General features: G+C 40.0%; 2 protein-coding genes across 4 annotated transcripts; one reads left to right on the top strand and one right to left on the bottom strand.

The window, feature by feature from the left end:
• Window positions 1–6,110: 6,110 nt before the first annotated feature.
• On the bottom strand, window positions 6,111–9,264 carry RB195_010876 (uncharacterized protein; the record flags this gene model as incomplete). Of its 2 annotated transcripts, XM_064192053.1 has the most annotated exons (6): window positions 6,111–6,218; window positions 6,299–6,444; window positions 6,794–6,911; window positions 6,975–7,084; window positions 8,792–8,877; window positions 8,975–9,264. In XM_064192053.1, the coding sequence occupies 6 exons, from the start codon at window positions 9,262–9,264 to the stop codon at window positions 6,111–6,113; spliced, it is 858 nt and encodes a 285-aa protein (XP_064049636.1). The 2 variants fall into 2 exon arrangements, with proteins under 2 accessions (XP_064049636.1, XP_013308594.1); XM_013453140.1 differs by lacking the exon at window positions 8,975–9,264 and having other exon boundaries at window positions 8,792–8,900.
• A 202-nt stretch (window positions 9,265–9,466) lies between these two features.
• RB195_010875 (uncharacterized protein) lies at window positions 9,467–17,879 on the top strand (the record flags this gene model as incomplete). 2 transcript variants are annotated; one of them, XM_013453141.2, is made up of 8 exons in its annotated part: window positions 9,467–9,540; window positions 9,627–9,662; window positions 11,755–11,769; window positions 11,814–11,843; window positions 13,680–13,908; window positions 13,948–16,038; window positions 16,882–17,070; window positions 17,730–17,879. In XM_013453141.2, 8 exons carry the CDS (start codon window positions 9,467–9,469, stop codon window positions 17,877–17,879), a joined length of 2,814 nt encoding a protein of 937 aa, XP_013308595.2. The 2 variants fall into 2 exon arrangements, with proteins under 2 accessions (XP_013308595.2, XP_064049635.1); XM_064192052.1 differs by lacking the exons at window positions 9,467–9,540; window positions 9,627–9,662; window positions 11,755–11,769; window positions 11,814–11,843 and having other exon boundaries at window positions 13,687–13,908; window positions 13,954–16,059.
• Between the last annotated feature and the right edge of the window lie 135 nt (window positions 17,880–18,014).

Raw genomic sequence — 18,014 nt, 5'->3', positions numbered from 1 at the left:
TAGCAACATTCATGTCGAATGTTTAGCTTATCCGATTTATCTGCACGGACAAATCTGTTCGCTCCAGAAAGCATCGCAATAGCAGACAGTGAAACTTTGAATCCATCTAACAACCTCTACATAGGCTCGTTACAACATAAAAATGTGGAAAACAAAGTCAACTCTGCAACAAATCAAAGAAGCTGCCTTGAAGTGGGACCTTAATAAAAGTGGAGAGCCTGCTGAGGGGATGAGCCGACTTCACACGACTGTGTTACGATGCGCCTTCAAGATGCAGGAACGACGACAAATAGTGGCGTTCACTTTCAATTGCGAAGAAAACTCAGAAACGAACACCATTGCTGTCCATTTTCATTTCCTCTCCATCATCATCGCACTTGTGCACTGTGCATGGTTACCAGACTTTGCGTCAGGAGACGGATCTACAACCTATGTGTGTGGCTATTTTACTACAGCAAAGCATGTGCTGAACATCTGGCGGATCGTCGCTCTTCCAGACGAATGAAAGGGGAACATTGATGATTGATCGTACGCTTTTCATTCTTTTCCGTCTGAACAAGGAGTTTCGATTTTTCAGACCAAAAATGTGGAAAGAAAGACATGACCTCTTTCACAAAGGATACCCAAATACGGTCAGTTGCCAGCCTACTTTCTCAGAGTTGAGAGGGCATCTTTAAGCGATACTCATCGTATCACGTTCTTCGGGATCATATCACCTATTCTTCGGGGTCTTCGTATCCAATAACGTCGTGCAATTCATTCATCCATGCTAATATATACGAAGGATAACGGGGAGAGTGAACGGTACATATGGCTAAAGCGGCATTTCATCTACTGTGAGATCTCGCAGACAATCCTTGAAAAAATATGACGAGTGTGCAAAGTTTTATACGTTTTACGCTGTGCGAATTCCAGTTAATGGATTTTGGCGAGATGATAAGTGTCCATGCACTCACAGCAGATGTTACTGCCATGACGAATGTGCTTCGAGAAGTAAATTATAAACGGCAGAATGTAGCTGCTACGGAAGTGAATCATGGAGAAGTAAATCGCCTTGTAAGTATTCGAGGAAATATTTAGGACCTGTACCTAATATGATTTATCCAACCGAATAATGGTCTTACAAATATGTGCGCGTGACGCGGATAAACTGCTATAGAATAAAAGTTTCTTTGCGGATAAAAAGTTCATATGATGGATACAAATCCCTACTGCAGTAGTTATATTCACCAACGAACAAAACACAGAATTCAGGAAAACGGTCACATCTAATGATAAGCGAAAGTTATTATTTGGCGGGAAATTCAGGATTGCATTGCTGCCGATATCCCGCCAAAGATTCGAGTTTCAAATTCTAGTATTTGCGTCATAATTTATCACTTTCACACCAGGATTTTCACCTACATATGCCGTCTTGTTTCTAATTTGGTTACATTTTATCTTCTTAAACAATTTACAATTTTATCTTTGTAGACGATGCTATGCGCTTAACTATTTTATTACAATTAGAAACAATCAGAAATTTTTCATTGAATAAGCCACTAACAGAAGAAATTGAAGGAATGGCTGTCCCAAACATACTGTATACTTTTCCTGGTGATTATAGTGGATTTTGTCTTTTTGTCTACTTTCACGTCTTAGAATTACCAGATTGGACGGGGCAGATGGCAAAAGAAGCATCAGTGGTTTCATTTCAATCGAACTTATGCTGAGAATAACAATTGTTTTGGACGAGAACATTGTTCCTGTTTACGATCGATTGTTGTGCACATATCGCAATGTATATGTGTGATTGTAATCGAGATCAGCACTAATGTATAAACATTGTGAATACGGAATAAACAGCAAGAGAACGGTAAACAATGAGACTTCAAATACGGATATTAAAACAGCAGGGGCATCGTGAAAGAGAAATTAGACATCCAAATTCACAACTAACAACCGCAGCTAGCGCCCGTGGTGTACTCCCCAACGAAGGCAAGAGTCAGAAGCAAATTCAAACTAGAAGCGCCCAGGAAGGTCGCGAATGGGAAGTTGCAGGAGTTGGAACAGTGCCTACAATAATCGTTTCCCTCACGGTTTGCCACTTTCTTCTTGGAAATTCTGGAAAGTTCATCTCTCACCTTCCATTAGAAGAGTTTCTGCAAATTGTCTTTCTCATTGGAAGATACTTTCTTGAAACTCTGAATCGTAGGCTCTGTAAATCAGTTCTTTTTGCAACTCTATCTAGTTTAAACTGTTATTGTATCAGCCGTAAACAACATTTGGATTTACTCAATCGTTCAAATCCACAACACAAGCAGCTGACAGATTAACACAGAGTTGCAGACAATTATTCTTCACTGCTAATGATTTTTTCGTTGATGGATCTAAAAGGTTGTGTTTCAACGAAAACACATTGGGTCAAGCACACAGAACAATAATTATGTGAAACTTTTAGTAAACAATGTACAGAATCGTAAACAAAGTCCATATGATGAATTAGTGCTAACAAGAGTAAGAAAAAAGCAGTAAAAAGTAGTAAAAAAGAAGGCAGTGAAAAGTACAGTGCTATGAATCTGCGGCTTTCGGTAGGAACCGTACACCTTTCTCGGTTTTTTTTTGCCTTTAATTAAAGATGGGAAATGTCCGCGTGTGTTTACGATGCCGTTAAATGTATTTTTCGTTGAAAAAAAAAACGAGAGCAACAACGCAGAACACATACCAAATGTGCAGCATTTGCAGCGAAACTACTTTAAAGCAGCACTCACGAAGAAAAAATGTTTTCTTTTTGTTTTGTTTTTTTTTTGTTTGTTTGTGTTACTGAGAAATCCACGTTCACCGAAGTAAATGTCGAATTACTTGCTTGTTTACGCGTAATGAGATTGCAACGGCTTGTTCTTTTTCGACCCCTTGTAGATCTTCGCTCATTCCTTTCAGTTCGCTCTCGCAAGTGCGACGCCGCTAACCTCCGCTGATAACGAGTCAATATAGATTTGTGATTCTCGCCGCATTTCGTCAGCCATGCCTACAGTAATCGCCTGTGTCTCAGAAGGAGAGCACATAAGAAAAGGAAAACGGAAAACGATGTTTATTTCATCAATGGCGAGCATGAGTAAAAAGAAATGGACTATGAGTTTTATCGTGAGTGTAGATCAGTGTCTAAAGTTCTGCACCCACGAGATTGGCCTTCACGACTTTACCATCAGGAGTTTATAAAGCAAGTGTTCTATGTTGGATATGTGCTTTGACACGAAAAGGTTTGCGGCAAGAAGAATATTTTCCATCCAAACAATCTGGGATACGTATGCTTTACTGGATTTAGATCCTTTCTCCCGATGAGATTTCCAAAGAAACTGAACACTAGAGGTGGTAAGCAGATTCCGACATAAAATTTATGCATAACAAACCTAGAGCAAACCAAAATGTTCACAGAACAGACAACATTGGCGTTATTAAAAACAGATTACACAGGGGATTACGGTGAGTTGACATCATTTCCGCATTTGTTTTGAACTTCGGTCCACAATGTTGCGCAACTGCGTAGTAAATTTCTTCCCAGAAGATGAGGTTCGTTGATTGTGAAAGAGTGAAACTAAACAACTGATTAAGAATCGAGAATTGTTGCGGTTGAGATAAGAATCAATGCCCACCCTAGCTAAGGTGGATTTTTTCACAAGCATCCACGAGAAGAAATAGTGGGACTCATCTTCAAAGCAGCCACGATCTCGAAATAAAAAGTATTCGGATACCAATCATATTCTCATGACTTCTGGATCTAGCGTTGTCATGGTCTATCTCAGTGGTTGTACTTGGTCTAATCGGGACCTAAGCAGTACCTCAGAGGTAGATTCGATAGCAATCAGTTTGATTACAACACTTCCACTGCCAAATGACATTTGTCACTGAGATCTGTCAGTGACGCATTTGAATTATACGAAGTACTGTAGAATGCCGCTGTTGCTTGCGTTTGAGGTGTTTGAATAAACCAATATGTTATGTCTACTTAGATCATTAATCATTAACTATTTTCTTGTGTATCCAATAAACATTCTCTCTTTAAGTTTTCTTAAGGTTTACTTCTGATTTGTTTTCTCCAAAAATCTGTAATTCTGACTAAGATTCATCTACGTATATGTATATGCGTATATACTTGCATTCAGATAGTGTGCTCATACTGTTAAACATTTTTCCGCTTAGTTTCTGTTCAAGGCAGGAATAATGCTAACAAAATACTGAGATGGTTTCCATCATTTTTTCTCCAAATTTCTTATCTTTTCCCCTCATTTTGCGTCTATGAAATTTCAAAGTAAAATTTGCTGAGAGGTACTCCGAGGTTTCAAAGTGAATGTTGGTCCTTTGGCTAAAAAGCATTAAACCGAGAGGAGAAGAAAGGGAAAACTCATCAAAATCCGGCGCAACCGCCTCCCGCTTCCCACGAATGAGAAGTTAGTTCTTGTGACAACAACCAATAAAATGGTCATCTTCAGTGTTTCAGTAATTGAATGAAACATTTGGAACAACACATTGCATATGTGATCGCTGCAAAACGTTCTTTGGGAATTCCTTATAGGGAGTTTTTATCTGCTAATTTATAACATGTCTATTTGTGAACGAATTTACACCAACGTTTTTTGTCAGTGCAATTGCGTACGCAGCTTCTCTCGAGGCGTTGCGGTGGAGCGTAGCGGTTAGGAGCGTAGTGGGATCCTTGCTGGCATCACCCATCGCTGCAGTTAGCGATGGTCCCACCTCGGTTCCAGCTGCTGCCTCCACCGCGCCGTTTCGGGCGCGTACGCAAAAACACCGTGCTTCATGTCATGACCCGACATAGATCAACTGGCCATCGACAGCAAATTGGTTAATTTTAGACACCCTATCCTCTATACTTTATGAGGTCATCACGTAAATTCCTTCCATCCACAACAAGCGCACAGTCGGCGTAAAACGCGTAGAGAAGACGCGATCCATCCGCTAATTTTTCACATTGAAGGCTTGGACTGAGCTCCTTTAACAGTAAGTCAGAAATTTTGCATGACCTTTTTTCCCCTTGCTTTGCTTGTTTTTCATTTTTTTTTGCATAGTATGGCACGAATGTGACTAGTTTAATTGAAGTTCCATCCCATTAGTTTTATCTCAGATATTAGTTCTGCAATTTTCAGGAACTGGATTTCTGCCCTTTGTATTACTGCACATACTCTTCTTCTTCTAAGAAAGATTTTGGGATTATGCCACAACTATGACTACAACAATTTTAGTCATGCACATCTACTCGAAAAAAGGTAGAAGCTGGATCGCTATAAACTAAGATTTCAGAGGCATCCTGGAGGGCAAAACAAACGATAAAAACACGGTAAAAGAAAGGTGAGAACATTCTTCTGCACGACGGCTCGTTAGCACCACGACCAAGCGACTGTTAGGGTATCTTAACGGTTTTTTCTAATTCTCTGATCAGAATCTTAGACTTCTTTCTTGTTGAGTGGTAAATTTTGCTGTGATTAGGTATTTGGAATGTTGACATTGCATACATTGCATATGCATTTAACTTTCCGGGCTCTGAAGAAGGAAGTTATGCCGCAAGGTTAGCAAGGAAAGGAGTAGCTCTTCAGGATTCAAATAAAACGTCGATATTTTGCACATGTAATGGAAATGGACTTTGTTAAGACTGGGTAGCCCTATTTATGCAGAAAAGAATCCGAAAAATCATAAAAACAAAGAAGTTCCGCGTAGTTTTACGAATACCATAGAGGGGGCTCTTACCGCGGGCCTTCACCGCGCCCTCGTCTTACAACGCATTTTACGCCGGCTGTAGATTTCTTTCTATAACCTCCACATGAAGCATAACGGCGAGAAAAATGAACAACAACAAATTTATTAAGTTCAACAAAAAAAGGTCAAGTTTATACAGCGTCAGGAACAGCTTCATGAGCAAATGATCAGAATGCGAACAGATAGTTTACGGTCATTCTACATCTAGACACACAGTCCACTAAAGAAAGTAGAACAGAAATGCTTGATGGACTAAGACGTCAATTTCTTAGTGAACAAAAACTTACGAACTTTTCACCAAAATAACGCAAACAACATGTAATAATATATTCAATAAATGTGTAACACTTAAAATCTAATATCTAAACAATCTCTATGGTAGCTCCAACTTTTTCAAGAGCATTCTTCATTTCCTCAGCTTCAGACTTACCCATGTCTTCCTTTACGACGACTGGAGCGGTCTCCACAAACTGCAAAATGTGTTTGGTTGGAAATCAAATACAGATAAATAGCTAATCATGTAAACAAATTCGGCAAAGGAGAAGCGCACCTTTTTCGCTTGAACGAGATTCAGACCCGGAACAAGAGTTCGGATCTCCTTGATGAGAGATATCTTCTTAGAGTCATCGAATTTGGTCAGTTTAACACTGAAGGTCATCTTCTGTGGAACATCGGATTCGGATTCTTTTGATGCTTCTGAAGGACCTTTATTTTTACTCCAGTTTCAGGTACACGATCTCGATATAAAATCTAATTCTCAAACAATCTAAAACACAAGAATATGATAATAACTTAATTCACTACCACACTAAGAAATGTTTCAATTTTCATACTTTCTCAAACAACTTTTGCAAAAGGTAATAGCAATACATATCTTACGAGCTACGTGGAATGGTGATCAAAAGTACAACTACCTTTAAGTTTTATATAATGCAAGATAACAAAACGGATACATAAAAGTTTTTCGTGAGTTACCATTTGAAAATTGAAATCTAACCGTCTTAAGAGATGAGCTGAGTCTTAAATCAAAACTTAATCCTAATACCTGATGGGGCACCATTTGCTGCAGCATTTTGTACAGCAGCCATCATCATACCAGCAGGCATGAATGGCTGATCAGAAATGTTCAGCCTCTTCTTCAGAGCTTTGTTGAGATCAGCCACCTGAACTGAAGAAATTTAAACTCATCAAAAACAAGATAAAATAATAGCACCAATGGTACATACGTCTAGCAGACTTAAATTAACTATTTCCTCGACAAGAGCCGCCACTTTAGGAGATAGCGGTTTGTCCTCGGAAGGAAGAGGGGCAGGCGTGCCTTTATCCAGTGGTAATCCTGAACGATCGTTTATTGACATAATCACGATTCTTGGTCTTCGTTCGCCACCAGCTACTGTTTATCCCTTTTCTGCGCTTTTTTCTATTTATTTGTTTAATTCATAGAATTTTGATTCTTCATATTTCCCCTTCATTTGTTCATCCTCGGCTTAGCCCGTGATGATAAATTTCTGTGTTTGTTGTTTTCATTCCAGTTTCGAGCCCCATTTTCCGCGTTTCTCTGTTGTAAGCCCTCCATTGTTGCCTATTTAATGCCATGCTCAGATCTACTTGCGTTCGCACTCTATCACTGTAGCATGCGCACGGCAGCAATAAGGGAGAGTCTGCGGTCATGAAGCTTAAAATTACGAAATGACGCCAAATCCCAAGTCAGACATCCAAACTGCCTTTTGCGCCAAAATTATCAACGAGATTTTCGCTAGAAAAGGTGAACCGAATAGAAGGATGGTACTTGCTCCAAAAGACAAAGACCACGCGAGAGGTGAGTGATGAAGTTGAAGCCAAAAGGAGGGACAACACTGTCACTGTCATTGCAGGGTTAACAGAATGGAGTGTTGACAGATCGTTGATGGAGAGGAGGAAAAACTTCGAAGAAAAAAATGGTCAGCGTCCTTGATAAGCTGAAAGTAGATTGCCTTCCCGAAGTTGTTTATAAAATAAGCAGGGTAAGTTCAAATGAAAATAGATCACTTCTTCCGAAGTTATACTCAATTGTTTTCTTTCCATAGAGAACATCTTGTTCATCACACCAGTCTCTCTAACAAAATTATACGGAGAAGCATGGCTGCAGTGAAGTAGAACAAATGAAATGAAATGCACCACAACGAAATAGTACAAGTCATCGCCGACCGAAAATCCTACTCAACGAATGACTCTATACACAATTTTATCAAAATTTTATTTGTGGGACACTTTTCTTTTCGCAATAAGCCGTAAAATTATAGAGCAAACTTCCAAAACAAATCTCAGCTGTAACGTCTCCGCATCGTTAGCGTTTCTTTTCTTTTGAAAGCAGTGAAAAAGCAGGAGTACGAATCGACAACTGACAAGGAATATGATCTGCTCATTGGAGATTTTCAGTATGAAGAAATTCTTAACAGAAGCAGCATCAAAAAGATGCGATCGCACTACTATCTCATACAACAAAGGGTATATAGTAGCTGAAACTTCCCCCAGTAGCACGGTTAGAACTAAGAACAGGAGGGCTATATTTTGACTTCGCCTCCACTTCTTATCTTCTTATCCATTTCATGAAGAACTCCGATCGAAGAGCCATTCAAATTACCCTCACGGTAGGTGCCGAAAGAGATCTTTCTTACAGGTTCAAAAGCAAAACTATTAGAATCTTGTAGAAAACAGTACCAATCGGAGATAAAAGAAGCAAGAACAGAAAGCTATCAGATCTAGTGAAATGCGCAACTAGTTACCAAAAAAAATCACACCATGATCACGAGATCTTTGTGTAATAAAGCATATTACGGCATACAATAAAAGTCTATAAATCGCACATCTTAACACAGACTTCCTTTTGTTTCACCACTACATCCGAATCAGACAAGCCAATCGCTGCTAGCTGTGTACCTTCTGTCTCCCGCTTTCTGTGTTTTCACTACGTGTGTACTGTAATTGTTTATGTCTGTACTTATCACGTTATGCCATTGAACGCAATAAATAACTAAGTAAAAAATAATAAAGGTAACCTCACCGCTAGGTTGTGCAGCAGACAAATATCGGACGCCATCACGAACACGGAGGAAAGATCCGGAACGTAACCTTGCTAGTACTGACATCCTGTTACAAGTAATGACATTCATCAGAATTACAAGGAAAAGGTAATGGACGAACCAAATAGTAGGAAAAATAAGGGCAAAAGAGGAGCTATAGTCACCTGGCTTGCGTCTGCCGGGTTGATGGACGCGTGCCGAGAGCATGGTTGGCGCAGTTTACGTTGCAGCCCACATTTTGGAATTTTTGGAGGATGTGCGGCGGGTTTTCGTTCTCGGTGCGAAGGGCAGTCCCGTTTCTTGGTTTTTCTCGCATGATTTCTGGTGGATGAACACGTAGTCTTTCTCGGTCTATTTTATAGCGTCTGTTTGCGCCTGGAATAATGTGATGGCTTTTCCGCTCTGTTCCTTCGCAGTTAGCTCTTCCTCGTATGCCCCATTCTTTCCTCCGCATGAAGTAGGCACGAATCCATTGTAGGGATTCTTCTGAGTTTTCGTCCTTCTTCTCTGCTTCAACATAGGTCTAGTTCGTATTCCATTCGAAATGGTTGTACCTAACAAGTGCCTCCTAAAATGTCGTCTTTGTATAGCTGCACTTCTCAGGTTTTCTAAAATCGGCGATATTTTCAAAGACCAATGATGTGTGCTGCTAATCGATGTATTTAACAGAATCGTCTGCTTTCGCTGGTTCCTTTTGTGCAAGCGGTGTATTCAGACCCTACTTAGTGCCGTAAGTATTGTACTGGTGCGGAGCTGCTACTATGATAGATGGTGATGCGCGCCAAATGCTAATGAAAAAGTCAGTCTGCGATCTAGAACTGTACGCACTTCTATCAAAGGCTGGCCGAGCCGGTGAGCTGTGAAAATTAATTGAAAAATTAATTAGCATGTGGAGGGCTATTTCAATCCTGAGCCTCCGTCTATATGTGGAGTTATTTCAACATTTCCACGCATTTGCAGAATTTATCTGTTACTTGTCCGCACACTGCACTAGATGCAGTTTTTTCGTCCCTCATTGTACCCCATTGATACGACACACCTGGATCTCGAAAGTTGAAAAGCATGTTCCTCATCATAGTTCGGTTGTTTTGCGACCCTAACCTCCTTACTTCTACGTCATAATATGTCATTTAGTTTTCCGATATCACTTGGTTCCAGATTCTTATGAGGTGAAATTTTGTTGTTCTAAATATCCATATTCAAAGTCACGATTAATAACTAGTGAGTGATAAATAAGGCTGGCTTCTCCATTTTTTCCGCTTGATTGGGATTGGATTGCAACACAAGTGATACAAATAGCGCTGCTGCTTTTCTGTATGCTCACCGTCGTGAGGTAGAATGTATGAATGAATGAGCGCTAAAATTTAAGCCTTAGTTTAGGTTTATTGTAGGTACAGTCAGAGTGAAACGTGCTGTAACGTATTTGCGCCATGCTTCTTCGCTGTAGGCAGCTGCCTCTACAGTATCCTGAAAACTCTCTGGAACTCTTTTCTTTTTGCTTTTCATTGTTTTTCATGTTTTTTGTAATATAGTAATGCATGGATAGGATTACGTGGCCTCAGTGAAGTCATTCTGTGCTACTTTTATCGCTTGTATTGCTCCCTACGACCTTAGTTTGTAGGGATACGCTAAAATTAATTAATTATTACTTCTGTATAATTGTGCATGATTAGCGTTCAGTGGTTAGTCGTGGTCATAATAAAACCTCAAAATCTCCCCTAGATGAATTTTAACTGGCACACTTACATAGACGGGGCGAGGGCAGAAACCCAATTCTTGCTAACTGAAGTGTTTGGGGAGATGCCCTAGAATCAAAGAAAACTATCGATTCAAAGAAAAAGTGTTTTCGTGATATGACAATTACGAAAGATGCAAATCCCCTACATTTTCACGAAAAAAAGGAACAAAGATTAAATCCTTGTAAACTAAGATTCGTAACAGCAAAACGAGTGATAAGATGACTTAATTACGGCTCCGTAATCCTATTTTCACACTCACATAGGAAAGAAATTACAAACCATAGAAAGCAAGGAGAAAGAGGTGCGCAGAATTCTTCGTACACTACAGAGAACTCAGTTGACGTTACACAGTGGACGCGTCGTGTCGACATGTTTTACGCCGACTCTATATCCCGTTAGGATCGACTCTACGGATCGCAAAATCGCCTACGGCTGGACCCTGGTTAAGCAGGCTCTGTGCGAGCCCCAACACACATTCAATATCGAAGGTTTTTGAAATTTTCGACTTGAAATCGACTCTACAATAACCGCGATAGGGTGGCGTCGTAAGACCTCGATGCACGCGCTATTCCGGTACTCTAACACTTGGAGAGGCATCCAGGAAAAGGATTGGGAAGAAGATGCTGTTTTATGTATTATTTCTTGGAAAAATTATTTGTCCATTGTAGACCAGTCTGTTTCAGATTGAAAAGGCAAATAGAAGGTTCATTACTTGACTACGGTTATATACCAGTAAATGTAGTAGTCCTCTTCAGCAACTGGTGCGTTGTTATAATCTGACGCCTTTGCTCTATCGTTTTCCCATCATGCTTTTTTCTCTGCATTCCTTTTCTTCATGCAGACGTGGTAAAAGTCGCCATTCAGTAAATTAGTTTTCAGTTCGTTGAATATTTTGTTGTACGTGAATTGATGGTGAGCAGGGAACTATCCGCATTCGTATCTTTGAAGGATTTCCCTGGGAAGCCCTTGACTTTTCAAACGAACGTCACTATTTGGACGAAGGCGTTTTGGGGGAACTTTCAATTATGTCTTGCCTTTCCTGTAACTTTTCCTTCCCAACTCCGAATAATTTAATATATATCACAAAGGGAAGTCGTCTTGCTTCCACTGTCTTACCTATGATTGCTGCATGACTTCTGCCCAGTTCTTCCGTTTAAGTTGACATGTGTGTTTGAGTTTTTGTCCTACAGTATTAACTCTTTCAGGGCTCTTCGTATGAAGTGACGTTATCGAAGCTGTTGATTCTTTGTGGATTTGGTTGAAGAGGTGGTTCTAATCCCTTCTCTCTTGAAAGGTGGGTTTGTCCTACATTTCTGGGAACTGTTCTTTGTTGGCACCGATTACCCCTCTAATCGCGATGTTTTCTGTTCTTTTTCTGAAAGCTGTTGATTCGATGACCACTTTTGCCCTCTGAGCAATTATATTGAATGAAAAAAGCTTGAGGTGTGCAAAGCGAACAGATTTCATTTTCGCTGGACCCAGTGCAGGCGAACAACTTAACTTTTCTTTGGAGGTTCTATTAGTTTGGACTTTGTAGCAGCTTTTCTCTACTCAACTGAAACTAATTTACGGATAATGATGCGCGGAAAAGGTCAGTGTTTGGAGCAAAAACTAACTCGAAATCTGATGTTAAGGGAACCTCAAGTCATGTATAAGAGTAATGTGGTTATCTGGGTTACTTGGAGCAATATATGTATAACTTTCAAAGCGTGTTTAGCCAGGGAATCCTGTTTAATTTGCACATCTCCGACGTGATTTGATACCCTACTCTTGGCGCAAGATGATGCCTACATTGGATCTTAGCAAGACACACTGCTTATACCTTCTTTTCTTCTCATGGTATTCTAACTTTTGATTTATATTCTAGTTGTGGGAGGCATTTTTAATTATAGAGATTGCACACATGAGTTAACAATAAAGGATATCTGGTTACTAACATAGAAGTAACTTCTCAAGAAGTTCCTTTTTACCAACATTTGACTTTGCTTGCTGAAACCAGATAATTCCGGTGTTATGATGTAATAAATCCAGTATCATCACGTCCCACCGTTTTTAAATATAGCATAATATCTGTGCATAATAAAATATTTCCACTAAGCTTGGTAACTTAGGTCAGCTATTCATACTAGTTCGAAGGTGGGAGATGATGTGGTAGTGTAGATAAATTTAAAGTTCGTGGAAATATTGTTGGATTAGCATTTTCAGTTCCGTTTTTCCCTTTTTAAAACTCAATAATGAAGGCCATATGACCGACTCTGCTATGAAAGGGTTGAAATAGACGATGGATGGTTAGATGGTAATCCCGACATTATCTTCATTAACTAACTCAAATTTAACTTCTAGTTATTACACCGAAACTCCTATATTTCACGAAAGAAAAAGGGGTGGTGAAATATCGCATTACTTCTCGCCACCGATTTTCTGAAGCTTTGTGTCGCTTTTTTTCTGAACTCTGCAATGTGTTATATATTCTGTTCTCGTTTTTTGAGTAGTTATTCGAGTTCATAACAACTTGAGAAAAATGAGAAGGGGAGGTTGGGTTTACACTTTGTACCTCCAAGTTTTGTTAAGGATGAGGTTAGATACTATGCATCAAATAGCATTTTATGCATAGTATCTAACCTAGCATGCACCTATCTAATCTAGTATGCATAGTATGCATAGTATTTAAGGTGCGACTGAGAGTTATTCGGTATTTGATTAGTTTTTTTTTCGGATAGAAGAATATTTCTGCGGGAGATTGGATATCATACGCGTGACTTTGGAGTTCTTATGATTCCAGGTACTATTTATTTTACCCTGAAATAATGAACATTTACCAATTTGGTTTCTTCACAACATAAACTTTCCCTATGATATCCGTTAATCTGCGGAAATATACTTCTCATTCCGTAAACAAAATCCACACTCTATGGAGAGTTACTGTTAATCCCCTTTTTTCCTAAATTAGTTCTTTTTTCGTGTGTGCAATCTGCAAACTCGCACTCTTCACCGCATGAGTTTTTGAGTTATGGCAAGTTACAAATGGTTCCATCTCAACTTGGTAACGAAGATAATTACCAATTTTTAATTTGAAGGGCGTCCTCTTGCTGAGTAGTTTCAATCACGGGGTGCTAGTGTGTATTTTCAGTGGCACAATGGGTGCGACTAGCGGCTTGATTGTTGCCGGAATTGCCGGAGCGACAGCGATTGGTATTTCCTTCGCAGCGATCCCGTTTGTCGCCCCAGCGATGCGTCGCGTCTGCATACCTTATGTGCCCGCAACCCTTCCACAACTGAAAAACGTGTCACGCGCTCTAGCCGAATGCACACCGAAGCAAGGCCCACTCATTGATCTAGGATCTGGAGATGGACGTGTAGTGAGTTATTCATTCCCTCTTCCAATATGATCTTTTCAGATGAAGTTCGGCGAGCAGTTGGCGAGCCATTTGACGCCGGAATGGCGGAAGCAGTACATCGACTATGAGGCACTGAAGAATCTGCTATATGACAACATGATGGAAGTGCCATCAGAGGAAGACCGAAGAGAAGAGCATGTCGCACAGATGGATGAGAAATTTTTCAATGAATGCGAAAAAGAGCTTACTAAGATCAATCTGTTTTTCTCGCAAAAGATAGCTGAGGCCCAGGGAAAGTACCATGAACTGCAGTCTGAGTTGCAAATGTTCAAAGAAGTTGTTGAAGAGCGTACCGAGCCGACAACATTAAGAAGAAGATTTGGCACTCGTGATAAACTTCATAAGGAAACAACGAAGACAAGTCAACAGCTGAAACTTGCTTTTTCGGAGTTTTACCTTAGTCTTGTACTAGTCCAAAATTATCAGCAGTTGAATGGAACGGGATTTCGCAAGATTCTGAAGAAGCACGACAAGTTAACCGGAAACGAACGTGGACTTGATTGGCGAATCAATAAAGTCGAAAAGAGTTCATTTTTCCTGAACCGTGAGATAGAAACCTTGATCAACAATGTAGAAACTTCAGTAATCAATGAACTCGAAGGTGGAAATCGCCAAGCGGGCATGAAACGTCTCAAAGTCCCTCCCCTCTCTGAGAAACAGAAGCCGATTACTACATTTTCCCTTGGTTTATTCATGGGAGCGAGTGTAATTCTCATTTTGGCCATTCTTCTTTCTTGGTGGGGTGCTGCAGCGCGTCCGAATGAGCCTCAGTGGGTGGCAGTGCGACTATTCCGTGGTCCATTCCTTTTGTTTCTGTCTATTTTCATGTGTGGTGTTAACATGGCTGGCTGGGCAGGTGCAGGAGTGAACCATGTACTGATCTTCGAAGTCGATCCTCGACATCACCTCTCTTACCAGACCCTCATGCAGATCGCAGCTTTCATGATCATGTTGTGGGCAGCAGCAGTGCTTGCTTATTTGTACGCTCATCTACTACATATACCTGCGTTTGCCCCTCCACTCATATTGATGATCATATGCGCTCTGATTATGTTTAATCCTCTTTCAAAGCCGAACTATTTGTTTCACAAGAAGTCCAGATGGTGGCTAATCCAGCACTGCTATAAGTGCTTCACTGCTCCTCTTCACTTCGTCACCTTCACAGATTTCTGGCTCGGTGACCAAATGAATTCACTCACAACAACCTTCCTCGATTTCCAGTATTTCTTGTGCTTCTACTCTACTGAAGTTGACTACTCACTCGACAATTTCTTGACGGTAAGGACCATGAACTCGACCACTGGAATTGTGCCTTGGGGATATGTTGACATTTCTACGGGTAAGGACATGTGCATGTCAGCATCAGGCGTACGCTCATTCGTGTCAATCATACCTGCGACCGTGCGTTTCATGCAGTGCCTTCGACGTTATCGCGATACTAAGCGCGTACATCCTCATCTCGTTAATGCAGGAAAATATTCCACTACTTACTTGGTGGTAGCCTGTGGAGCACTCAATAAATGGGCTGAAAAGTCGGACCCGAATGGGACGTCTCCGTTTTTCTACATATGGATTGCATCGTACATCCTTTCCTTCACTTACACTTTCTTATGGGACATTTTCATGGACTGGGGTCTCATTGATCCTCGTGCGCCAAAGGAAGCACCGTTACTTCGCGAAGAAATGATTTATGGAAGCAAGTACTACTACTACGCTGCAATTCTACAAGATTTTCTGTTGCGTCTCTCGTGGGTGCTTAATGTGTCTCTTGGCGAAGCTTGGACATTGGACTCAGATTTCCTCACGACATTGACTGCGCCTGCAGAGGTGTTCAGACGTTTCATTTGGAACTACTTTCGTCTTGAAAACGAGCACGTTAACAACTGTGGCCAATTCCGTGCAGTTCGTGACATTTCGGTGAAGCCAATACGAAAAGGAGATTTGGAGTCTTTACTATCAAAAATGGACCAGTGTGATGGTGTTACGCATAGGGGACAAGATTTGATGGAGAGAGTTAAAAAGCAGAAGAAAGCTCAAAAGACGACACGAACTCTCTTGCGAAAAGCACGCCTAAATCGACTCATAGCACCGGTTTCTTCTGCTGCTGCTCTTGTGGAAACTCAACAGTAGGCTTACTCGGTTGTCTTGACGTACTATTTGCCATAGGTGTACGTAATATTTAATTTTTCAATATGCATAGGATTGTCTCCTTCTTAATAATTTAAAGCCTTTGCTATTATGAATTGTCTCACCAGAACTTGTTGCCGAGGAGCTAACTCATGTATTCACTTGCGTCTGTAGATATCTCACACAGTGACCATTCCTTCAGTTGAGATGTTTTTTTTTGTTCTCAGTTGTTGCTCAATGTATGATGTTAACAGAAGGATCTAATACGGCTAGTCCAGATGGAGTTTTAATGTACTATAAGATGTTTATCACTTAGTATAGTATTTAAAAGTTGCTCTAGCGTCTTATTCTTTGTAATAATTACCCACGTTGTAATCAGATTTTGTTGACGATATGAACAATTCAAGTATTGATTTTATATTTCGTTTCGCTGAAAGGTTCCGGCCACTGATTGCTACTTTTTTGAATAATCCTATTATTATACGTGCGAGCACAATGGCTTATCTCGACATTTACATACTTGAAGTGTAGGGAACATTGGGGAGAAAACTGGACGAGAGTTCTCGTTCTAGAAAAATATAAGTTACGAATTTCATGTTACGAGTGTGAAGGAAATTACTTGTAGCTACCTACTTACACAAAATGACAAAATACTGTCCTACAAAATTCATTAGGTAAACAGTGTAATTAGTTTTGTCATTGCTTTTTTTGTTGACTATTTGGTGGTTGGGTTGTACTGCATTAATTCTTAGTTTATATATTATGTCTCGGTTTGGTCTTTGAGATATACTGACTCCCTTTGTGTAGGTAATCCAGTGCGCTTCGGAAGGTATTACGAGTACTGGTGTAGAGCTGAATGGAATCCTCGTCGTCTATTCGAAGTACCGAGCTGCAAGAGATGGGCTGAGTAAAACCGCAAAGTTCCGAAGGCGGAATATTTTCTATACTGATCTGAAGCCTTACAACACTGCTGTGATATTCGGCGCCGAAAACTTGGTAGGTTGTCCTTTCTGTAGAGATGAAGTGTTAATCAAGGTGTCTGTGATATCTCTGCATTCGTTCATTTCCCCCTAGTTTCATTGTTTTAACAGAATGCGAAGGTAGGTACAGCCTACATATAACTTGTATTTTGGAAACTCTCCTGCTGTTTTATCAGTTATTTATGTAGGTCAATGGACAGACATAGATATCCCACTAGTTTATCTTAATTAATATCTTAGCTTTATTTATTTTTTTATTTTTTCTCGTTCAAGTACAAAAATAGTAATTGAGATAGTATATGGTTCTGTAGTTTCAATTTTTCAATGATTCTACATCTTGTCGGTGATAGATACGTAGTGGCGAATCAAGTAAGTGAATTACTAATCAATGTTCGTAGAATCCCAACAGGCAATTTTGAATTGCAAGTAAAAATGTGATGGAAATTGATAAAGTCGACCAGCGGATCGATGTTGCAAAGCGAAGTGCTTGCGTTACAGTTTCGGTTCAAGGTGTCTGTTTGCAAAGTGTGCTCCAAATGGGTTCGTGGATTTGTATAAAAATACAGATACATGTAGCCATAGATTTTCGATTTCATTTATTTGAATACTGAACACTTTTAAAATTGTTTCAAAGTATGAGCCATCTAAATAGCTTCTGAACAATCTTTGTTTTAGATGACTGATATGCTGCCAAAACTTAGCGAAATGAGATCAGGCACTTCCTTGTTGGCGTGCCGCTTTCCGCTTCCGGAATGCGAACAATTCAAATCTGTAGCACAGATTGGGGAAGGGATTGATGCCGTCTATGTATACCGAAGGATTTAGATCATCAATGCTATAGTTTAGGTTTTGTTCTTAGCATCTTATTTCCTCATGTTCCACCAAGTTGTTGACGATGACTTGTTAAAGAATAGAATGAATCTGTTGTTTAGTGTTGTACAGTCTTATGATGCAGTGAAT

This window comes from Necator americanus, chromosome III, assembly GCF_031761385.1.
Source record: "Necator americanus strain Aroian chromosome III, whole genome shotgun sequence".
Lineage (NCBI taxonomy): Eukaryota > Metazoa > Nematoda > Chromadorea > Rhabditida > Ancylostomatidae > Necator > Necator americanus.
Note: the sequence above shows the minus strand (reverse complement) of the source record. Positions and strands in the feature narration are given on the sequence as shown.